The sequence below is a fragment of the Alosa pseudoharengus genome, unplaced genomic scaffold (genome assembly GCF_046254945.1).
Source record: "Alosa pseudoharengus isolate Yale_2024_CS ecotype anadromous, Long Island Sound unplaced genomic scaffold, YU_APseudo_1.1 YU_APseudo_1.1_scf_19, whole genome shotgun sequence".
NCBI classification, from domain to species: Eukaryota; Metazoa; Chordata; class Actinopteri; order Clupeiformes; family Clupeidae; genus Alosa; species Alosa pseudoharengus.
The window spans coordinates 17700689-17725688 of record NW_027468657.1 but is presented as its reverse complement, the minus strand read 5'-3'; the positions used below and the strand labels follow the sequence as shown (position 1 = coordinate 17725688).

Here is a 25000-nt window from a genome sequence, read left to right as displayed (position 1 = left end):
GGGAGGTAGAGAGAGAAGGAGAGCGAGAAAGCAAAAGGAGGAAGAGGGAGAATCTGCACACTCTCAAACTATTCTAGAGCTAGTATTGCCTTTAGCGTTAGCCTTGTCCAGGTGTCCTCTGGCAGATAGAGTGGGGCGGAGACTAGCCCTGTGCTAGCGCAGCGCAGCGCGGCGCTAACCACAAACCACAGGCTAATGGCTAAGTGTTAGCACTGCCCCCTGCCCCGGTCTGCCTGAAGGACGCTTTTGTTCTTAGCCAGTGGAGGAGAAAGGAGACGGCAGCTTCTCCCTTTCACACACACACACACACACACACACACACACACACACACACACACACACACACACACACACACACACACAGAGGGCAGCCACTGAGGCCCAGTGTTTATCTCACACTCTCTCCTCTTCACTTTCCCTTTTCTCAATTTCTGTGACTCCTTCTCACTTTCTTTTTCTCTTCTCCATGTCACTTTCTCTCTCACTCTCCCTCTCCTTCTCTAGCTCTCTCTCATTTTGCCTCTGACCAGCTTCTTTGGCTTTCTCTCCTTGCCTTTTGCAAACACAACTCTTCTTTCTCTCTTTCGTGTCTCTCTCCCTCTCTCTCTCTCTTTTCTTCCCTTTTACTCTTATTCTAGCCATTCTCCCTTTCAGTCTGCCAAGCTTTCCTTGTCTATACAAGTTTTTGTTTCTGAGTTTGAGACTTGCTAGTTTAATGCAGCTCTCTCTCGCTCTCTCTCTCTTTGTGTTTGTGTGTGTATGTGTGTGTGTGTGTGTGTGTGTGTGTGTGTGTGTGTGTGTTTGTGTTTGTATGTTCTGTAGCATTGTCCTCACACATGCATGCATTGCACACAGGTACAGACCCCGCCCCCCACACACACACACAAACTCAAACTCCTTCACCCCAACACACACACTCTGCTCAGGTACATACCTACTTTTGTTTTGCTCCTTGAAAAGCCCCCCCCCCCCTCCCCCTTTTCATGAAGCCAGTGTTTACTCAGACGCAGTGTTTGTGTTTGAGCTCACAGAGTAGGCACAGCTTAGACCCTCTACCTGGGTGTTCAGCGCTCCTACCTTACAAAGACTCCTGTGTGTGTGTGTGTGTGTGTGTGTGTGTGTGTGTCTGTCTGTGTGTGTGTGTGTGTGTCTGTGTGGTGTATTTGATGCTTACATGAGGGCACACTTGAATCTGTGTATGTACCACCATGTGAGTGTTTGTGTGTGTGTATATGGAAGCACATTTTTTGTGTTTGTTTGTGCGTGTGTGTGTGTGCGTGCGCGTGCGTGTGTGTGTGTGTGTGTGCCTTTAGTCATTATGTTTGTTTTCCCTGTTGTGTGTCCACTTTCTCCCCAGGAGATCTGGTGTCCATTCCCTTCAACTGCTTCCAGTCCACTAGAACAACAGCACACATTATAAGCCAATACAGTCCATGATCTAAGTCCAGGCCTAAAGAAGCTCTTCTCGGGCTCATTACAACACCATGTGCTCAGTCCATAATCTAAGGCCAGGCCTAAAGAAGCTTCTCTCAGTCCGTAATCTAAGCCCAGGCCTAAAGAAGCTTCTCTCAGTCCGTAATCTAAGCCCAGGCCTAAATAAACTCCTCTCAGTCCGTAATCTAAGTCCAGGCCTACATAAGATCCTCTCAGTCCGTAATCTAAGCCCAGGCCTAAAGGCCCATTCACACCAAGAACGATAACGATAACTAACTAAATATCGTTCTCGTTAATATAAATGACGACGTTCACCCATAAACTATAACGATAACGACATGAAGAACTATATCGTTGGGGATCACTTTCAGAGCGATTTTCAGAACAATAAAAAGCTAATAGCCAATTAGAACCTATCGAATTTTAACCGTCACATTTAGGGCTGGGACAACGCGTCAACGTAATTGATGACGTCGACGCAAAAAATACGTCGACCCAAAATATGAGCGTCGATTCGTAAAGCATAACGTGTGCTGCTAAATATTTGTAATTTTACACCTTCAGTGTTTGCCATACGTTGACTAATCTGTGGCTGGGCACCAAGAAATCAAAACCGGCCACCACACATTGATGTTCTATGTTGTAGTAGGCCTACTATTTAAATTAAAAATAAGAAAATAATTTCATTGAGCTGCACATTACTCACACAGTCTTTCCTCGCCCCGCCCGCTCTCTCTCGTAACGAGCCCGCTGCTCCTCCTCTGCATGTGCATTTAACAAAATATTTACGATTGTTGAAGGATAGTGGGCTAAATTGCTATTAAATCCGCTTAGCATCGTGACCATGCTGCGCAAATTTGTTCAAAACTGCTGCATTAAAGTTAAAGTAAACTCTGCTGAGGTCTTATCACAACATAGTACATTGAGGAGACTAAACTAAGTTAAGTTACAGCATGCAATCAAGCAGTATCTCAAAGCTAACGTTAGAGTACTGTTTGGATGTCAAGTTTAGCATGCTTACTTGCAGCTGCTTGTATTCGTTACTCATGCAGGGCTCATTTTATTGACTCTGAATGTTTGCAAAATCCCGATGTAAATGGAAAAGTGTTTTCCAAGACTCACACATGCATGCATTGCACACAGGTGTTAGTGCTTGTCTAAAGGAGAAGTACGAACCGTTATTTGAACTAACTACGTTATGAATTGCATCCACACATCAGCAGCTTTTTAACTGTGTTAATGTTAATTGCAAGGATTCCCACACGAACGTCTTAAAACGATAGGCACTCAATTAGACATACACTACTGAACTTTATTGAATGCTACCTCTGACTAAGAATGCATTACTTTGCACTTGTATAGTCTTTTATTTTGGAATCTTAAGATCAATAAACATATATTGCAATGTTAAAGAATTCATGTTTTTTCATTCAGATATGTAAATAAACATGTATAAGTTGCTATTAGTGAATTAATGGGGAGATAATCGATAATCGAATCGAATCGAAATCGAATCGGACTGAAAAAATGAATCGTTAGATTAATCGATGCAATGAAAAAATAATCGCTAGGTTAATCGTTTAAAAATAATCGTTTATCCCAGCCCTAGTCACATTCATTAACACAAGGAGAGACTTTGTTTATCGTTGTTCAGTGTGAACGCTTATCATTATGGTCATGGTTATCGTTAAAGAAGCTCCTCTCGAGCTCCGCACAGCCTGATAAAGCCTGATACCGTGTCCTAACAACACTAGAGACTGTTAGCGGCACAATGGGTTTGATTACTTTGTTTTTAATTTGAATATCCTGACTGTGCAGCACGATGCGACACAAAGTTTTGAGCAGAGCTTTTGTCAGACGCCCTGTTTCTATTTTCTTTCTGTCGCCCACGTTATTCAGCTATATTGAAGGAATGAGAAACGTGACGCAGAAGAGCAGCATATTCAACAGACCCAGAGTGGACAGAGAGCATTTAGTGCTATGGGACAGAGAGCGTTAAGTGCTATGGGACAGTCGGGCACTCACACGCAGTTGGAGCAAGCTGTGGTTCACAAGGTTAGCCTGGTGAAGAGTTAAGGGTTCGAAATGCTCTTCCAGTACATTTAGAAGCATGGTAATTTAGGTTATCTTTTTAAATCATCCACTTTGAGTTCCACAGCTGCTCTTTCTGTCCTATACCTGTCGTCATGCTTGGTAAACATGCATGACAACATGGCACTGCGGATGGGGTCACCCAAAACGTTTGCACTTGCACTTAAGTTTTTTATATGGATTCTGGTGAGGTCAATAAATCACTATTTGATGATATTCTCGTTTTTTTGAAGTCTACCTTTTGAGTGCGATCTCTAGTCTTTTTTTACTATCGTATATATGCATGCACATTTTTCATGTTCTGTCCTATAGGCTACTGTACCTGTCGTCATGCTTGGTATTCATGCATATTTTCATGTTTTTATTTCTTTTATCTGGTCATGGTCAAACATCCGTAGCAGATCTATAGTTCGATTACTGTACGTTTTCTGTTATACATCTTATCTGAAGTGCATACATACATAACACAGTGTTATTTGTGTGTGTGTGTGTGTGTGTGTACTGTAGGTGTGTGTGTCTGTGTGTGTGCGCGCGTTAATGTGTGTGTACATATGTGAGAGTAATACGTTCGGTTGGTAGGGTGCAGGCATGGTCTGAATAGGGTGTAGACGTGATTCTTCGGAATGTGCTGACAAGATCATTACGGCCGGCATTGCTTTGGGAATCTTTGGGTTGGAGTCAAACACAACAGAGAAGTCATTAAGCTGGTTAATTTCTGCCTCCAGAGCATGTCTTCGGCCTCTGAGCCTCATGTCGCCCCGCTCTATAACGGTCAGAAACAAGCTGATCCTGATAGTATCTTGACTCGAACTGATATTTTGTACATTTTCACATTCAGTGGCAGGAACTTTCTTAGAAAACTCCCCTTGTAATTGGTTCCTCTTTATTTATTTAAAAGGGAAAGTGCACATTCATTTACATCCTCACTTAAGCCAGCCTCATCAGTACCAAATGTAGGCTTACAGGCTAGTTTTCATCTTATAGACCATAGTCTGTAGTCACTATTGTTATTTTTCTGCTGTTAAATCAAATTGCTCTGACAAAAGTGTTTGCCAAATGGCAAAACTCTAAGATCTGTAGCGTGCACACATGCTCAACCACTACTGCGTCCCTCAGGCCTGTCAATCATCCCAGTAACTATGGCTCCTTTCCTTCTATTGGCTGAGTGCCAGGATGACAGGCCCACACACCGGGGCCTGGCCATTGGCCCACACGGCTGCCAGTTTCCCGCAGGCGGTTGGCACGGCGACTGGGCGCACGCGGTGAGACACTGGGGGCTGTGGCTGGCGCGTGCGGCTGGGCTGTGGTCGGAGGACCCGAGGAGGCTGGGCCGCTTCACTGCCCGACGGAAATGTAACGTTTAATCCCCAGAACCACCAGCCCCTTCTGACTCACTCCGCAGACGCAGACACACACACACACACACACACACACATACACACACAGATGACAGATGTAGACACACTTTATTTACAGACTTAAGAGCTCACAAACGCACTCACCCATTCACACACACATTCATGCGACAAAGACGGATGTAGGGTTTCTAATAGCCATACTCTGATGCGTGCGTGTGTGTGTGTAGGGCCTGGATGTTGGGTTGCTAATAGCCATGCTCTGAAGCCATGTGTGTGTGAAGGGCCTGGATATGGGGTCGCTAAAAGCCATGCTCTGAAGTATGTGTGTGTGTGTGTGTGTGAAGGGCCTGGATGTGGGGTCGCTAATAGCCATGCTCTGAAGCGTGTGTGTGTGTGTGTGTGTGTGTGTGTGTGTGTGTGTGTGTGTGAAGGGCCTGGATGTGGGGTCAGTAATAGCCATGCTCTGAAGCGTGTGTGTGTGTGTGTGTGTGTGTGTGTGTGTGTGTGTGTGTGTGTGTGTGAAGGACCTGGATGTGGAGTCACTAATAGCCATGCTCTGAAGCGTGTGTGTGTGTGAAGGGCCTGGATGTGGGGTCGCTAATAGCCATGCTCTGAAGCGTGTGTGTGTGTGTGTGTGTGTGAAGGGCCTGGATGTGGGGTCATTAATAGCCATGCTCTGAAGCGTGTGTGTGTGTGTGTGTGTGTGTGTGTGTGTGTGTGAAGGGCCTAGATGTGGGGTCGCTAATAAGTATTATAAGTAGTATAAGTATATATACTCTTTTGATCCCTATATAAGTATATATACTCTTTTGGTCTCTGCATTTATCCCAATCCGTGAATTAGTGAAACACAAACAACACACACACAGTGAGGTGAAGCACACACTAATCCCGGCGCAGTGAGCAGCCTGCAACAACAGCGGCGCTCGGGGAGCAGTGAGGGGTTAGTGCTCAAGGGCACTTCAGCCGTGCCTACTGGTCGGGGTTCGAACCGGCAACTCTCCGGTTACAGGTCCGAAGTGCTAACCAGTAGGCCACGACTGCCCCACAATAGTAATAATAATTATTAATATATTATTATTATTATTATTAATAATAATAATAATAATAATAATAATTATAATAATATGCGTGCGTGCGTGCGTGCGTGAAGGGCCTAGATGTGGGGTCGTGGGCAGCCTATGCCTACTGGTTAGCCCTTCGGACTTGTAACCGGAGGGTTGCCGGTTCGAACCCCGACTAGTAGGCACGGCTTAAGTGCCCTTGAGCAAGGCACCTAACCCCTCACTGCTCCCTGAGTGCCGCTGTTGTTGCAGGCAGCTCGCTGCGCCGGGATTAGTGTGTGCTTCACCTCACTGTGTGTTCACTGTGTGCTGTGTCTGTTTCACAAATTCACGGATTGGGATAAATGCAGAGACCAAATTTCCCTCACGGGATCAAAAGAGTATACTCACTTAATAGCCATGCTCTGAAGCGTGTGTGTGTGTGTGTGTGTGTGAAGGGCCTGGATGTGGGGTCACTAATAGCCATGCTCTGAAGCGTGTGTGTGTGTGAAGGGCCTGGATGTGGGGTCACTAATAGCCATGCTCTGAAGCGTGTGTGTGTGTGAAGGGCCTGGATGTGGGGTCACTAATAGCCATGCTCTGAAGCGTGTGTGTGTGTGTGTGTGTGTGTGTGTGTGTCTGTGTGAAGGGCCTGGATGTGGTGTCGCTAATAGTCATGCTCTGAAGCGTGTGTGTGCGTGTGTGTGTGTGAAGGGCCTGGATGTGGTGTCGCTAATAGTCATGCTCTGAAGCGTGTGTGTGTGTGTGTGTGTGTGTGTGTATGTGTGTGTGTGGGAAGGGCCTGGATGTGGGTTCACTAATAGCCATGCTCTGAAGCGTGTGTGTGTGTGTGAAGGGCCTGGATGTGGGGTCACTAATAGCCATGCTCTGAAGCGTGTGTGTGTGTGTGAAGGGCCTGGATGTGGGGTCGCTAATAGCCATGCTCTGAAGCGTGTGTGTGTGTGTGTGTGTGTGTGTGAAGGGCGTGGATGTGGGGTCGCTAATAGTCATGCTCTGAAGCGTGTGTGCGTGTGAAGGGCCTGGATGTGGGGTCACTAATAGTCATGCTCTGAAGCGTGTGTGTGTGTGTGTGAAGGGCCTGGATGTGGGGTCACTAATAGTCATGATCTGAAGCGTGTATGCGTGTGTGTGTGTGAAGGGCCTGGATGTGGGGTCGCTAATAGTCATGCTCTGAAGCGTGTGTGTGTGTGAAGGGCCTGGATGTGGGGTCGCTAATAGTCATGCTCTGAAGCGTGTGTACGTGTGAAGGGCCTGGATGTGGGGTCGCTAATAGTCATGCTCTGAAGCGTGTGTGTGTGCGTGTGTGTGTGTGAAGGGCCTGGATGTGGGGTCGCTAATAGTCATGCTCTGAAGCGTGTGTCCGTGTGTGTGTGTGAAGGGCCTGGATGTGGGGTCGCTAATAGTCATGCTCTGAAGCGTGTGTGCGTGTGTGTGTGTGAAGGGCCTGGATGTGGGGTCGCTAATAGTCATGCTCTGAAGCGTGTGTGCGTGTGTGTGTGAAGGGCCTGGATGTGGGGTCGCTAATAGTCATGCTCTGAAGCGTGTGTGCGTGTGTGTGTGTGAAGGGCCTGGATGTGGGGTCGCTAATAGTCATGCTCTGAAGCGTGTGTGCGTGTGTGTGTGTGAAGGGCCTGGATGTGGGGTCGCTAATAGTCATGCTCTGAAGCGTGTGTGCGTGTGTGTGTGTGAAGGGCCTGGATGTGGGGTCGCTAATAGTCATGCTCTGAAGCGTGTGTGCGTGTGTGTGTGTGAAGGGCCTGGATGTGGGGTCGCTAATAGTCATGCTCTGAAGCGTGTGTGTGTGTGTGTGTGCGTGTGAAGGGCCTGGATGTGGGGTCGCTAATAGTCATGCTCTGAAGCGTGTGTGCGTGTGTGTGTGTGAATGGCCTGGATGTGGGGTCGCTAATAGTCATGGTCTGAAGCGTGTGTGTGTGAAGGGCCTGGATGTGGGGTCGCTAATAGTCATGCTCTGAAGCGTGTGTGCGTGTGTGTGTGTGAAGGGCCTGGGTGTAGGGTCGCTAATAGCCAAGCTCTGAAGCGTGTGTGTGTGTGTGTGTGTGTGTGTGTCTGTGTCTGTGTGTGAAGGGCCTGGATGTGGGGTCGCTAATAGTCATGCTCTGAAGCGTGTGTGCGTGTGTGTGTGAAGGGCCTGGATGTGGGGTCGCTAATAGCCATGCTCTGAAGCGTGTGTGTGTGTGTGTGTGTGTGTGTGTGTGTGTGAAGGGCCTGGATGTGGGGTCGCTAATAGCCATGCTCTGAAGCGTGTGTGTGTGTGAAGGGCCTGGATGTGGGGTCGCTAATAGTCATGCTCTGAAGCGTGTGTGCGTGTGTGTGTGTGAAGGGCCTGGATGTGGGGTCGCTAATAGCCATGCTCTGAAGCGTGTGTGTGTGTGTGTGTGTGTGTGTGTGTGTGTGAAGGGCCTGGATGTGGGGTCGCTAATAGCCATGCTCTGAAGCGTGTGTGTGTGTGAAGGGCCTGGATGTGGGGTCGCTAATAGCCATGCTCTGAAGTGTGTGTGTGTGTGTGTGTGTGTGTGTGTGTGTGAAGGGCCTGGATGTGGGGTCGCTAATAGCCATGCTCTGAAGCGTGTGCGTGTGTGTGTGTGAAGAGCCTGGATGTGGGGTCGCTAATAGCCATGCTCTGAAGTGTGTGTGTGTGTGAAGGGCCTGGATGTGGGGTCACTAATAGCCATGCTCTGAAGTATGAAGGTATATTGGGTGCAAAAGTGGCGAGCACATTTAACTGCAGATTTTGCATGTGCACACTAAAGTCGTAAATGTGTAACAGTAAAGTTACAGTTGAAGTACATATTTTTTTATATCTTGTTAACACAAAATAGGGGCTACGGGTTCACAAATCCTTTTTACAGGTACACAAATCCTTTTTACAGGTACACAAATCCTATCCTGTGAGTCACAACTTTCAAGAGTCATGCACTCGACACTTTTGCTCCAAACGTTGCAGCGCAGTTGGTGCGAAACACATTTGCACATCCGTGTTTCATAATCTGAGAACATGCACAACATTCATGCATTTGTAAACCCAAATGTGAACTAATGCATCCGAAGTTGTGCATCTGTGAAATAATTTCTCATTAATAAAATTCTACAGATCGCTTTGATTTTCTTGCACGACTACAAGTAAATTGATACAAGTGCTCGAATCTGCTTCTACGAGTGACGAGTGACTTTTGCTCCTGGCTAGGTGATATAATAGGAGCAAAAAGATTTGTATGTGTGCACGTCGAGCAATCGATCGAGAAAACAAGGCGGCCGGATCTGGATCGCGCTCAGACTACCATTGCCTGCTCATAAAGTAAGTAAGGCATACAAAAAAAAAATCTTGGGTTCCGGTTTCCGACCGACCCTGTCAATTTATGTGCGACCCAAATTTATTTTATGAGCTTGGGGAAGAAATAACACTAAATATATTAAATAAATCCACAAATAAAAGGCGAACTATAATTACATTAATTACCCCTTGCGTTATGTATAGGGATGAGCGTATTCTCTCTTTTACAAAGTAGCCTATGCACAGCTGTTCACGAAGACGATTGTTTTCGTCACTTACCAAGGCACTCGCAATTTTGTCCAAACACCGCAACTTTTTCGCAAATTTGACCAATCATCGTAGTTTCACCGTGAAATTTCACCTACCACAACAGTCCCTCGCGCAGAATATTGAGCCAGATGGCACACTTCTGCACCTTTTGCATATGACACCAAAGACTGCCCTAACGTGTTCGTTCCTCTACAGTTTTGATGACAAATAGAAGGCTACCGTTAATGATCTGCTTACTTGCATCTCTCAACCTGGTGTTGCTAACCTACCTAGGCTATGAAAGTAAGTTAATTAAGGCCTACTTGGTTTACTGATTTTTGAGTAGGCTATGCAACCCATTGGCAAACGTTTACCTGGATATGTCCTTTTAGCTTATGTCATGTTTGCTAGCTTGTGGGCTTAGTTTGAGTAGTGCTACCAAAATCATAGAAATTAATAAAATTGCAAGACATTTACCTCTTCTATGATCCAATAATGATTTCATTCGAGTTGTTTTTTTTAACATTTATTTTAACTAATGACATAGAAGACATTCCCAATTGCATCCACATATCGTAATGCACTATGCAAAAAGTGATTTACACTCGTAGCCGAACACAGTGAGATGCAAGCCTTCCAATCCACTCAGAAATGTACTTAGGCTACTCTCACGTCCTTAAAGGGGCAGGCAGTCAATTAGACGTACACCACCAATGTAATGACATTAAACAGAAGTGTAGTCAAATAGTTTAAATCACAATGAAATTACTAGATACTTACTTGGCTATTAGTAATTATGCAGGCCACAGACTATGAATTATTAAAAAGATATGAACTTAATATGAATTACAAAATATATGAATGTATTGAAACATATGACATGATGCCATCTCTTTAGGTGACTGTCTTTTTTGGACAGTTCTAGTATAATGCTTTGTGAATGACCTCAGTCAAAGCATTTTCACAAATAAAGTAGGCCTACTTTGATTTTCTGTAATCCTTACTGTTTACCTTTGATTATCCTTTTTAATAAGCATCAAGATTATCAGTGTGATTTTGGTCTTACTAACCTTAATTGCCCTAAATTTAAACTATTTTTGCAATTTTCACTTCCTCCCGCAATTTCTCCACAAGAAACAGCTAAAATCACCGCAACTTCCATCCAGGCATTTTAGGTCGCAACAGTCTCAAAAAACCTCGCGAAATCCTGGTGGGATTGATTTTCTACCTATCCCTTACTGCCACTGGGGAAAAAAAAAAAAAAAGAAAAAAAAAAGAAAAAAAATTCCCTACCGACCCATGGCCTCAACTGACAACCAACAGGAACCAAACCTTTTTTTTTTATGTCTAACCTCAGCATGTTTCCTTATCAATGAAGGACACACGATTTATAGTTTTTCTTTGCACAAAGCGAGGAAAAAATATTTGTTGCGGTGTGTTCGAAAATTGAACGATTGTGTCAGATTATGTGTCCTAACGATTTTGGACGGGCAGTGTTATATTTCTGTACTTCTAAACTAGTTATTTATCTAGCTATAGCTAGCTAGCTTGATCTGGCACCGGAGGATTTAGCAAGCAGGTAAGCTAAGCTAAACATAGCTGTCATGATAATGTAAACCAACAAACAAGATAACTTTCTTCATATTATTATCATGTTACTTACCTTATGAGCAGGCAATGGTAGTCTGAGCGCGATCCTGGATCCAGATCCGGCCGCCTTGTTTTCTCGATCGATTCGCTCGACGTGCACACATACAAATCTTTTTGCTCCTATTATATCACCTAGCCAGGAGCAAAAGTCACTCGTCACTCGTAGAAGCAGATTCGAGCACTTGTATCAATTGACTTGTAGTCGTGCAAGAAAATCAAAGCGATCTGTAGAATTTTATTAATGAGAAATTATTTCACAGATGCACAACTTCGGATGCATTAGTTCACATTTGGGTTTACAAATGCACGAATGTTGTGCATGTTCTCAGATTATGAAACACGGATGTGCAAATGTGTTTCGCACCAACTGCGCTGCAACGTTTGGAGCAAAAGTGTCGAGTGCATGACTCTTGAAAGTTGTGACTCACAGGATAGGATTTGTGTACCTGTAAAAAGGATTTGTGTACCTGTAAAAAGGATTTGTGAACCCGTAGCCCCTATTTTGTGTTAACAAGATATAAAAAAATATGTACAACTTCAAATTTACTGTTACACATTTACGACTTTAGTGTGCACATGCAAAATCTGCAGTTAAATGTGCTCGCCACTTTTGCACCCAATATACCTTCATACTGAAGTGTGTGTGTGTGTGTGTGTGTGTGTATGTGTGTGTGTGTGTGTGTGTGTGTGTGTGTGTGTGAAGGGCCTGGATGTGGGGTCGCTAATAGCCATGTTCTGAGCGGCTTGTAATTGCCATGTCACTCTCAGGGGGGCTTAGATGTGGTATCGTCATGGAGACCGATGTACAGACAGAAGATCCGCTGATGGTCTGGCACGCGAGCCGCGGTGATGAACGGCAGTTAGAGGCCTGTCTGCACAGTGCCAGCCCCCGCTGGGGAGGGAGCCGGCGCTGAAACATCTATAGGAAGAGGGATTTGGATGCAGTTGGACCAGACATTACACTCTCGCCGTTTTTCCCTAAGGGACAGATGCAGTGCTGTGTTCAGTTTGTACCTGTGGCATTCTTTGGAATAGTGTGTGTGTGTGTGTGTGTGTGTGTGTGTGTGTGGTAACGTCAGGTGTGTGTGACAGAGGGAAAGAGATCGGTAGATCTGCTGCCAATGAGAGTTAGAGATGGAGAGATGAGAGAGGAAGAACAAGAAGAAATGGGGGACTGATAGAGGGATGGAAAGAATGTAATGATAAAAGGAGTGAAGAGTGAAAAAGAATGATGAGGAGTGTCTCTCTGTATGAGAGAGAGAGAAAAAGAGAGTGCGTGCGTGCGTGTGCGTGTGTGTGTGTGCGTGTGCGTGTGCGTGTGCGCGCGCGCGTGTGTGTGTGTGTGTGTGTGTGTGTTTGTGTGTGTGTGTGTTTGTGGCCATGCCTGCTTGGGAGTAGCATGGGGGAGGCTGTGAGTGATCTCTAATGTATCCACACACACCCACAGAGGACCACCAGCTGCGATGAACAAATAGGGGCGCCAGGCAGAGCTAGGGGCTAAAAGAGCCTAGGAGGAGCAAAGCCTGTGTGTGTGTGTGTGTGTGTGTGTGTGTGTGTGTTGGGGGGGAGGGGGGGGTAATTGGATGAGGCAGGTAAGGTAGGGGATGAAGAGGAGGAGATAGCAGGGGAGCAGAGTGGACTCAGGCTGGGGGGGGGGGTCGTTTGAATAGGATGTGTGTGTGTCTGTGTGTGTGTGTGTGTGTGTGTGTGTGTGTGTGTGTAGGGAAATTCAATCCTCAGTAGGGCTTGTGAGGCCCGTATGCTCATCATCCACTCTCAACACTGCAGAGCGATCTGGCAGTGAAATCCAAGATGGCCTCTTTTCTGTGTGTGTGTGTGTGTGTGTGTATGTGTGTGTGTGTGTGTGTAAGTGTGTGTATACCCACGTTTGGTTTTGGCTCATTAGTTATAGGGGGGATGTTTGTTCAGCTTTGTTGTGCACTGTTGCCACATCTTGGGGGGGGGGGGGGGGGGGGAGCTAGGCAGGAGGGGGTACTCAGTCTTTCAGTCTTTTGAAGGGCTGAAAGGATTCCTAATCAAGATTTTAGACTTCAAGCCTAATGGCCTTTCCTTGGTTCGGTTTCAATCTCTCTCGTGTGTGTTTCTCTCTCTCTCTCTCTCCCTCTCTCCCTCCCTCTCTCTCTCTCTTCTCCTCTTCTCTCCCCATCTCCCTGCTGGTTTCTCCTGAAGGAATGCTTGAACGCTTTAACACAACTCTTTTCCTGAGTTCATATCAAGCTTTGTCTTGCTCAGAAAAGCTCTTTTTGAGACGCTCGCTGTTATATTTGTAGTCATAGTTCTACTCAAAAGGTTGCCACACAAATCTCCTGTTTTGAAAATTACACTAAAAATAAAACCTCTGTGTGTCTATGTTCCTCCACTCTTCTTGTCTGTGGTGTTGGAACAGATGGCATAACCTGCAGTACTCCACTAGCCCTGTGGGGACAGCGCTCAGCGTTGAGGAATTCCACCTAAAAATACGTCGGTTTTTCTAGGATCTATTTCCAGCCTGGCAGAGGCCCTCTGATGCTGTCCCGACAGGCAGATAAACCTGTGTGGATCCTCAGCCTTAGTCACATGTCAAAACAGGAGGGAGGAGAGAGGGATAGAGAGAAAGAGGGGGAGTGAGAGAGAGGGGCAAGGATAAAGAAAGGAGGAGGGAGGGAGGGATGCAAGGAGGAATATATAGGGAGAGGTAGTGAGAGATGAAGAGATAGGGGAGTAGAAGTAGAGTGAGAGGGAAGGAATGGGACAGTAGAGACCAAGAGAGGTAGGGATGGAGGGATAGAGTAGAGACACGGAGGAGTAGAAGGGGGGAGAGTAGAGGGTTGCTTGCATATTTGTCGTGCTGCTACATGCCAGCACTTCTCTCCTCCTGCCCTGAGTCTCCTGAGGCGGCGGCAGACGAGCGTTCCGCTCCGGAAGGTTCTGTCGGGAGGGGGCTGCCTGGGACAGACGCTCAAAGCCTACACCCTTCCTCTAGGGGATGAGTGACCAGTAGCCAACCTCTACACACACATACATATATGCATACACATACACACACACACACACATATACATGCATACACACACACACACACATAGACACACGCAACTACCCATACACACACTCTCATTTACAACACATACACACTTGCACACACAAACTCTCAATCGACACACACACACACCAACACTCAACACCAAATCTTTCCCTGCACTCACCTCACCCGCCGACCTCATGTCATGTTACAGTAAACTCAATGTGGGGGGGGGGGGTTGTTCCTCCTTGCTTCTATAAAAACTCTACTGCTCCTAAAACACAGACTTTCCACCTTTTCACTAATTATTGGCACCTTTAAATGGATATTGTAAGGTTAACTTGAAAGCTACTCTGAATGGTTCGACAACCTTTGAGGCACACTGTGCAATTCTGATTTTTTTTTATTAAGATTATTGATATCTGAGCTCAACTGCTAATCAAATGCCCTTTCCCTTATCTGTTCCACTGAACAGACAACTAGAGGGCCATGAGGAACAATTCCATGAATCTGACAAACAAGTGGATCGGATTAGAATGGCAGACTCTAGCTTTAGAAGTTCTCTCACACAGAGACCGTTCCAGAGAACTTCTCAGTTGTAGACTGATAACACACAGTGCTCTGGCCATTAAATAGCCTTAGTTGCGGAAATGGCCTTAAATTAAACAAACAAACAAACAAACAAACTCAGGTGTAGACTACCCCACCACCCCCACCCAGACCACTGAGGGTTCTACACTGAGGGTTCACTTCCCTCCTCTGAACCACTGAGGGTTCTATTTGAGGTCACTTCCACCCTCCGAACCACTGAGGGTTCTATTTGAGGTCACTTCCCCCCTCCGAACCGTTGAGGGTTCTATTTGAGGTCACTACCCCCATAGAGAGGCCCGGACAATGACCTCATCGCTTTGACGAGATGAAAGCGGCTGGCAGGTCGCCATGGCAACCCCCACGGCATCTTTGATCGGTGCCTCTGATCTAGTCACGTTCAGACGCAACCCCTGTTGCCATGGGATACAGCCTCATGCGTAAATTGTACGCAAGCCGAGGGTGTCTCCTTGACGGTGTTGCCAATCACTGACCTCTTCTCAAAGCCTGCTGTGAAAGTTCTCCGGTCATAATTCCCATACAGATAATTGTTGGGGTTGTAAATATAATTAGGCTAGATTTCACCGAGCACCAATGTATGTTATAACAGTTAGGTCTGATCCAATGTATTGCTTTAAAGCTGCAGTTGGCAAGTCTGACAGATTGAGGGGACTTGAGGGGAATGTTGAATGTTTGTGCTCGTCAGTGCGCACCAGACTGCACCAGACTGTGATTGACAGTCAGATCTCACACAGCCCTGCTCTGATTGGACCAGAAGAACTGGGAGCTGTGGATTTTTGCAAAACAAATAACAGGTTCTAGGTGGAGATACAAGTGCAGGTTTTTTTCTAAAACCGGCTGATTTATGTTGTTCTGTCGGAGCATAGTGTCGGTTTCAGTGAATATGATCAAAAAAATCTGCAGCTTTAAGGTTTTTAATAATATATATATATATATATATATAAAGATATATATTAGGCCATATATAATGTAATATGGATAATATAATATAGGCCCTGTGTTCCATGAGTATGATATATATTAGGCCATATATAATGTAAAATGGATATAATATAATATAGGCCCTGTGTTCTATGCTTCCATGCTTCCATATGTTAGGCTCGGTCATATCCGTGGGAATGTTGGGCTCGGTCATAGCCTTGGGGATGTTCTCTTTCACCAGTCGGCACCCAGTCGCACCGCTTCATTAGATGGTGTTTTCCTCCGCGCACCCGCACCGTTTACTCATGCTGAAAGCCTCCTCGCTGGCGTAATGGAAAACTGTTGGTGTTCTGTTGAAAAGCGTGATGGGGGAACTGGTTTTCAAGTGTCAGACCATTATAGTGTGATTGCTGACGGATAATAGATGTGAAATGGTTTGGAGTATGGCTATAATTTGTCTAAACTTGCTCAGGCTTTGAGAGTAAACATCGGGAGTGTTTAGCAGCAGTCAACACCGGCTCCTAATTAGCCCTTTATGCCCTTTATGCCAGACACACTGCTGCTGGGACACTGGAGACATGTGGGACTGTACTGGTTCTATTTCTGTGTGTGTGTGTGTGTTCCCATCAGTGTTGCGCGGTCTGCCCGAAATTAAGCGGTCGCCCGCGGATGACCGCGGTCACCCGCGGTTATGAGTCATAAACAAAATATTTAAATGATATTCGGGTCATTTGCGGGCGGGTCAGTTAAAATTAATTAAATATATATTTTCTACAAATAGGCCTACTTAAAATATCACGAGAAGGCTAGCATCAATACAGTAAAGCATCAATACAGTAAAGACAACAGTAAAGAAGCTGAAGACGCGAGTTAAATAATAAAGACACCCCTTCAGGAAAAGCGATATAGGCCTAGGCTATGGGAAATATTGGGTAAAGTTCTTAAAGAAGATGACAGTACAAGTTATGGTCTATGTAGGCCTACTTCTTGCGAAGCCATTTAAAAGTATGACAGCCAAAACGGGCAGCCTGCAGGAATAAATGTTATGGCACAGACTACACAGCCATATCTACCGGTAGGTTCGCGCATGCATAAAAGTTACCTTAGTTCGTTGTGTTTGTGACTTAAAACAGTGGATGTGCTTTAGTAAAGCTTTGTGCTTCATTCAGCATTATAAACCAGTTCTTACGCTAACGTTTTGACCAGCAATGTATCTCTCTTGCCTACCTTTCCTCACCATTTCTGTTTTCGAAAGAAAGATGTATGTCCATGGCTTTCAAATCTTATCCTAGTGTTCTAATCCTTGGTGGTTGCGTGCGTGCTTGCGCTCTTATTCTCATTCTCTCTCCTGCGCAAACATTATGTCCTGCATGCCTGCGTGTAGTTCTAGCTACTGCATAAAGTTTCGCAAATAAATTACATGTTTTACAGAAATGGCCTCCTGTCACACTGCATGCAGGCTATAACAAACATTTTGTAAATAAGCGGGTCGGATCGCGGGTCGGGTATAATTTTGTCCTAATTAATATTCGCGGTCCGAGTTGCGGTCGGGTTGATTAAAATATCGGGCGACCGCGGGCCGCTTGTGACCAAACCCGCGCAACACTGGTTCCCATGCATGTGTGTATGTCTGCATGCTTTTGTGTGCGTATGTGTGTGTGTGTGTGTGACCGAGAGAGAGAGAGAGAGAGAGAGAGAGTGTGTGTGTGTGTATTGTAACGTTGGTGCGTTTGGACTGGCCGCTATGTTCACCCACAATGCGTTGTAGGCGGGGTTCGGGGGGAAACTGTGTGGGGTTATCGTACGTGTGTTAGTCTTTACTTATGGATGATGTGTGTCGTATATTGTTCTGTGTGTAACCCCTTCTTAGTTCAGTATGATGGAGAGAGAGGGGGACAGATATGATGCTAATGTGTGTAAGTAATTCTGAGGTGTATGTGTTTTTTTTTTTTCCTTCACAGCGACATCAGCATGAACAACATCACAGAGCTTCCTGCAAACGTCTTCCGAAACTTGCCCTACCTAGAAGAATTGTGAGTACACACACACACATACACACACACACACACACACAGTATAAGTAAGTAAGTATAAGTATATATACTCTTTTGATCCCGTGAGGGAAATTTGGTCTCTGCATTTATCCCAATCCGTGAATTAGTGAAACACACTCAGCACACAGTGAGGTGAAGCACACACTAATCCCGGCGCAGTGAGCTGCCTGCAACAACAGCGGCGCTCGGGGAGCAGTGAGGGGTTAGGTGCCTTGCTCAAGGGCACTTCAGCCGCGCCTACTGGTCGGGGTTCAAACCGGCAACCCTCTGTTTACAAGTCCGAAGCGCTAACTATTAGGCCACGGCTGCCCACACACTCACTCACTCACACACTCTCATGGAGCACTCACTCACTCACTCACTCACTCACTCACTCACTCACACACACACACGCTCACACACACACACTCACTCACTCACTCACACACTCACTCACACACTCACACGCTCACACACACACACTCTCTCCCTCTTTCTATCACACAAAACACACACTCTCTCTCTCTCTCTCTCTTTCTATCACACAAACACACACACTCTCTCTCTCTCTTTCTATCACACAAACACACACATGCATGTGAACACACACACACTCACAAAGACTCCATTGCTGAGAGAGGAACAGAGCAGAGAGATGGATAAAGGGGCAGACCATGGCATTGTTTACTCTGTTTTTGTTTTTTGTTTTGGTGATGGAATTAAGTGTGTGTGTGTGTGTGTGTGTGTGGGGGGGGGGGGGGTAGGTGGGGAGGTACATGAAAGACAGCAATACAGAGCGAGATTGTTTTTGAAGAGAACAGCCATGCTGCATTGGTTTGCTTGTTTTTATACTCAATGGAGGATGAGTGAGTGAGTGAGTGAGTGAGAGAGAGAGAGAGAGAGAGAGAGAGAGAGAGAGAGAGAGAGAGAGAGAGAGAGAGAGAGAGAGAGAGAGAGAGAGAGAGAGAGAGAGAGAGAGAGACCACCACTAACCACTTGGTGAGTTGCACAGTTTTGAAAACGAACGTTAAGGATTGTTTTAGGACATGTTTGCGTAGCCTACTACAGTATGCCCATTGCCAACCACCCTGAGAAGTCAAAGGCGATTCAAAACGAGTCAGAAAAGTCGAGACGGGACCAATCGTCAAAATTTCGGTGTCCACCACTCTAGTTCATCCAAAACAAACCAGAAAAGGGCCTTAAAGTGCTAAAAAACTGAATTTTCCTTTAAGCCTTCATGTTTGCTCCTCTACGTACAGTATATACGGGTATGTGTGTGTCTGTGTGTCTGTACTTGTGTGTGACAGGGTTTCTGTCTGTGTGTGTTCACATCCTTGTTTGTGTGTGTGTGTGTGTGTGTGTGTGTATGTGTGCGCGCGCAGTCAGCCCGGTTGGTCACAGGCAAAGAAAGGCCTAAGATAAGATCAGTCTACCTGAGATCAGGTAACGGCACATCCAGACGACAGAATGACCAAAGCCTCTGGAGGAAGAAAAGGAAAATACACTCACAGTCTCTCTTTCTCTCTCTGTGTCCCTCTATCTCCCTCCCTCTCTTTCCCCTTCTTTGCCTCTCTCTCTCTGTCCCTCTCTTTCCCTCTCTCTGTCTCTTCCCTTCTTTGCATCTCTCCCTCTCTCTCTCTCTCTTTCTTTCTTTCTTTCTCTCTCTCTCTCCCCCTCTTTCCATGCTCTTGTGTTGTCTTGCCTGCCTGTCTTTCAGGGCTTTGTCAAAGGCCAATTTACTTTTCAGCGCATTGTGCCGTGGAATGCAAGGCAGGAAGGAAGAAGGAAAAACAATGGTTTCCATGACGACCCCCGCAAAAAAGACAGGCCTTGCTCACAACATAGCTTAGCATTCTAGAACTCTGTGCAACCCCTCGTTCTTCTCTCTCTCTCTCTTTCTCTCTCTCTATCCCTTTGTCTGTTATTTCTCTGTTTCCCTCGCTTTTCCGCCTCTTTGCCTCTGTCATTGTCACTCTGTTTCTGCCTCTACCACGGTCTCTTTCTCTGTCCTTCTCTCGCTCCATCTCTTTCCCTCTCTTGTCCCTCCCTACTTTCTCCCTAATCTATCTAGTCAGCCAACTCTTGCTGCTTCTACAATCTTTCTGCCATCTTACTTTTTTCTTTCATATGCTTTTCTTCTCTCTCTCCCTCCCATGTTCTTTCTCTCTATCTCCCTTGCTGTCTCTGTCTCTCTCTCCCCTTTCTCTCTCTCTTTAGCCCTTCCTCTCTATCCCTCCCTCCCTCCCTCCCTTTGGACCACTCTTCCTGATGAGGGGAGATATTTTGGCAACAGAGAGACAGAATGTGACAGAGGTGATATACTAGCAATTTCAACCAAAACTCTGTGTGTGTGTTTATGTGCGTTTGTATTGTGGCAATATGTGTGTAGATGTGGTTGTCTATGGACAGCTGTGCAGGTTTGTGTGTATGATGGCGCAGGATTATGCTTGTGTGTGTGTGTGTGTGTGTGTTTATCTTCCTCTAAAGAACCTCTTTTGCCCATCATACCGACATGCAGTGAACTGGCTGCTGACCCAGACGGCATGCATTTAACCAAGCCACATGTTTGTGGTGTGCCCTTAACTGCTGTGTGTGTGTGTGTGTGTGTCTGCATGCAATGAGGTTTAACAAGTTTTTTTCTGGCTCCATACATGCACGCACATAGGCACACTCATACATATACATACATGAATGCATATACATGTTTATATTTTCACACACACACAAACGTACAGTATGTGAGTACAAGGTTTTGGGATATGTTTTATATTTATTTGTGGGAGCTTGTGTGTAAGTTTGTGTGTGTTTGTTTGTGTGTGTATATACATTACATTACATTACATTTAGCAGACACTTCTTGACCAAAGTGACTTACATATGTCAGCTATATTTCAAGGGATCACATTGTCCCCGGAGCAACTTGGGGTTAAGTGCCTTGCTCAAGGGCACAACGGTGGAAGCCGGGAATTGAACCGACAACTTTCAGGCTACTGCACGCTAGCCCAGCTCCTTAACCACTACACTACCACCACCCTCTATATACATATATAGTTACTATATACAGTTGGTAGCATGCCAGTGTCAGACTTCTCACACCAGATAGCGACTTGGAAAGATGTCAACTCCAAAAGCAGGAGTGTGTGCTCTCTCTCTCTCTCTCTCTCTCTCTCACTCACTGACACACACACACACACACACACAGAGACACATAGACATACAGATACACACACACACACACACAGAGAGAGAGAGAGATCAGACACACACACACGCACACAGAAAGTAAACTACGCACGTACCAGTATGATGGCCGCTTTACTCCTCTGTGTGCCAAAGCAATAATGCCACAATGAGCAGCATGATTATGGTCAATTAAGTCAGATAATCTTCTGCTTGTGTATGCGTGTGCAGGAGTATTCATATTTGTGTATGTGTCTATTTACATTCTGATTGTGTGTATGTGTATGTGTGTTTAAGATTATGTCCCTATGTCCTCAGGGTGAACAGAGAGAGTAGGTACCGCCCAGAGGTGGAGAACAACATTCCCTTCCACTCAGTCACGCAAATCCACTGTCACACACACACACACACACACACACACACTCTGGTACTCACTCACCCTCACCCTGTTATTTAAGCACACCCAACCTTTCAACTTTGACTCTGACAAATGTAGAACTGTCAGGTGCTAATCCCCTGAGGATTTGTGTGTGTGTGTGTGTGTGTGTGTGTGAGTGTGTGTGTGTGTGTTTTCCATCCCTGTGTGTGTGTGTGTTTTTGCATGTGTGTGTACCATCATTAACTCACATTTGTCTGCTTCAAGTGGAGTGTGTGCATGTGTTAAAAGATGCTCCTATTACCTCCACAAAGGAGCTCATGGTCTTCGTTCACTTTGTTTGTTTGTTTGTTTGTTAGCAAGACTATCCACAAATGACCTGGTCAGTTTTCTTTATGAAACATGATGTTGGAATGAAGGAAGGAAGCACAGAAGACTTTTCCCTTCTCTGACCACTGATGGGACATTTGAAGAGTGTAGTTACAAAACGCTATATATCCATTTTTAAAAACATTAATAAGTCATGTTATTGTGTATCTCAGGTAATAGCAATAATTTGTGCAGTTTGGGTTGTTCTGATTGAGTAAAGATAAATCAAATAACAATAACCCAATAACAGTTCTACTGAAATTACCTGGAAAACCAAATTAAAATATATATATATGAAAATGGAGGATATAGCGTTTTGGAACCAAACTCTTCATTTGACCTTGGCGGAGGTCTGCACTCTCTGAGTGCCCTTCCAGTTATCTGTGTGTGTGTGTGTGTGTGTGTGTGTGTGTGTGTGTGTGTGTATGTGTGTGGTCTGTATTTGTATACATACAGTACATACTGACATGTGCAAATGTGTGTGCTTGAATATGTGTTGTGTTTTTGATTAAATGGGGCTGGGCTATGTATATTTGTGCGTCATCTGTGTTTGTGTGTGCGTGCTTCGGAGTGTTATTTTGTGTGGACACATTCCGGATTTGGTTGTCTCTCTTTGTGTGTGTGTTTGTGTGTGTATATGTGTCTGTGTCTGTGTGCCTGCTTCTGGGAGTGCTATTTGTGTGTGTGTGTGTGTGTGTGTGTGTGTGTGTGTGTGTGGGAGCAGTGTTTAGTGTGGGCACACTCTAGGCTGTGTGTGTTATGTGAAGGGAGGCTTTTATTTTGACTCAACAAGGCTGGACACATACCAGTCTCAACACCAGAGCCCCTGGAGTACCTTTTAGTGTCTCTATATCTCACACACACACACACACACACACACATACAGTACGCACACACGCAAACACACACACGCTAATTTACTTGTAACCACTTTTGCACAAATCCATCCTCTTGGACACAAATATTTCTACACACACTCTAAACAGACACTGTGTGTGTGTGTGCGTGTGTGTGTGCGTGTGTGTCAGAGAGAGATAGAGAGAGAAACTGTGGACTGGTGTTTGTCAGGGGTTAGTGTGTGTGTCTGGGTGCTTGAAAGAGAGCTGTAGAGTGGTATTGACAGGTGTGTGTGTGTGTGTGTGTGTGTGTGTGTGTGTGTGTGTGTGTATGAACAAACCGTAGAGAGCTGCTGTCAGGTGGTTTGTCTTATCTCACTGTACAAACACAGGTGACAGAGGCACTTCTCAACCAGTGAACATGCTAGAATGCCCCTCAGCAACTCACGCACACCTCGAGCATACACACACATTCACACATACAGCACACTCATACACACCTGCATGCATATACACTCTATAATGGCTTTCTGTCATCCATCATAGACTCCAAAGGCATGCAGAACTTCAGATGACCTGAGAAGCATTTCAGACTGTGTGTGTGTGTGTGTGGTGTGTGTGTGTGTGTGTGTGTGGTGCGTGTGCGCGTGCCAAATAGAGTCTTTCCACTGAACCAGCATATGCTGCAGGGTAGGCCTACTGCGGATTTGCCAAAGGGTGTTGTAGTGTGATTCAATCCCCTTCTGTGTAGTCCAATCCAGTGTTCTGTCCTGTGCTGACCCCATGGTTTTGGGTGGTTTCATATACATTCAGATTTACCAGTAGATGATGCATTTCAACAGTCATAACAGTGATAACACCAAGGCTGTAAGAATGCAGTTCAACTTCCTTTGAACTCTCTGTGGTGTTTGCTTGTTGTGTGTGAGCATTCACTTTTTTTGTCACATTCCTGTCCATAGTTCTGGCTGTTGGCTTGAAACCCCTTAATGCTGGTGGGGCTAGCTAGCGTATAGAGGTGTCTTAATGCTGGTGGGGTTAGCTAACGTATAGATATATTTTAATGCTGGCGGGGTTAGCTAACGCATAAAGGTGTCTTAATGCTGGTGGGGCTAGCTAACGCATAAAGATGTCTTAATGCTGGTGGGGTTAGCTAACGCATAAAGATGTCTTAATGCTGGTGGGGTTAGCTAACGCATAAAGGTGTCTTAATGCTGGTGGGGCTAGCTAACGCATAAAGATGTCTTAATGCTGGTGGGGTTAGCTAACGCATAAAGATGTCTTAATGCTGGTGGGGTTAGCTAACGCATAAAGGTGTCTTAATGCTGGTGGGGTTAGCTAATGCATAAAGGTGTCTTAAAGGAGAATTCCGGTGTGATATTGACCTAAAGTGTGTGGAAACATGATACCGAGTGTGAACGTATGTCTCATAGCTCATCTCGGCTTGTCCCCTGCACTTAGAAATCTGGCGCTACCATCAGTGGTGGAAAAAATAATTCAGTGGAAATGCATGGATTCCAGTTGCTGCTACTGGAAGCAACCGGAATTCATGCATTTCCACAGAATTATTTTTGGAATCTGATCCCTTATCATCATACCTGTTCATTCGTACTCGTCGCTCGACTCGTCTCGTTTTAAATGTCAAGGCCCTCGGAAGTCTACCAATGAAGTATGGAGCTACTTTAAGCCTCGTAAATGGTGTAAAACAGTGATTTATTTGCATGGCTAGGCTGATGCCCGAGGCACCCCCATCGAAAAACTGTTGGTAGCATCGGCTAACTAGCGCCAGATTTCTAAGTGCCGGGGACAAGCCCCAAGATGAGCTATGAGACATACATTCACACTCGGTATCATGTTTCAACACACTTTAGGTCAATATCACACCGGAATTCTCCTTTAATGCTGGTGGGGCTAGTACGTATAGAGGTGTCTTAATGCTGGTGGTTCTAGTAGCTAATGCATAAAGGTGTCTTAATGCTGGTGGGGTTAGCTAACGCATAAAGGTGTCTTAATGCTGGTGGGGTTAGCTAACGCATAAAGGTGTCTTAATGCTGGTGGGGCTAGTAGTAAGAGGTATCTTAATGCTGGTGGGGCTAGTAGTTAACATATAGAGGTGTCTTAATGCTGGTGGGGCTAGTAGTTAACATATAGAGGTGTCTTAATGCTGGTGGGGCTAGCTAATGTATAGATGTGTTTTAATTCTTGCGGGGTTAGCTAACACATAGAGGTGTCTTTGAACCTCTGGACCAGAATGTGCCAATGTCAATGTGTTCCACTGAATACCAGAATGGTAGTAATTTGTGGAATAGTTAGGACATGGGCCAGAATGGAAAGCTTTACCAGATAAAGTCATGCCCAGTTTACGTCAGCAGTTCAGAAAAATACAATAAAGTGTGTGTGTGTGTGTCCAAGAAATACAAGACGCTCAATATTGTTTCTCTGCTTCAAGTTGACGTGCATGTGGTTTACTTACACTGCCAGTGAGTTTTGTGCTTCAGGGTGTGTGTGTGTGTCTCTGAG

General features: G+C 45.5%; 1 protein-coding gene across 1 annotated transcript in view; it reads left to right on the top strand.

The window, feature by feature from the left end:
* lgr4 (leucine-rich repeat containing G protein-coupled receptor 4) overlaps nucleotides 1-25000 on the top strand; it is an 86606-nt gene that overhangs the window by 17862 nt on the left and 43744 nt on the right. The window contains exon 2 of the mRNA XM_076291908.1: nucleotides 17651-17722. Within this exon, the coding sequence (XP_076148023.1) occupies nucleotides 17651-17722 (72 nt within the window). The remainder of the gene's footprint in view (nucleotides 1-17650; nucleotides 17723-25000) is intronic.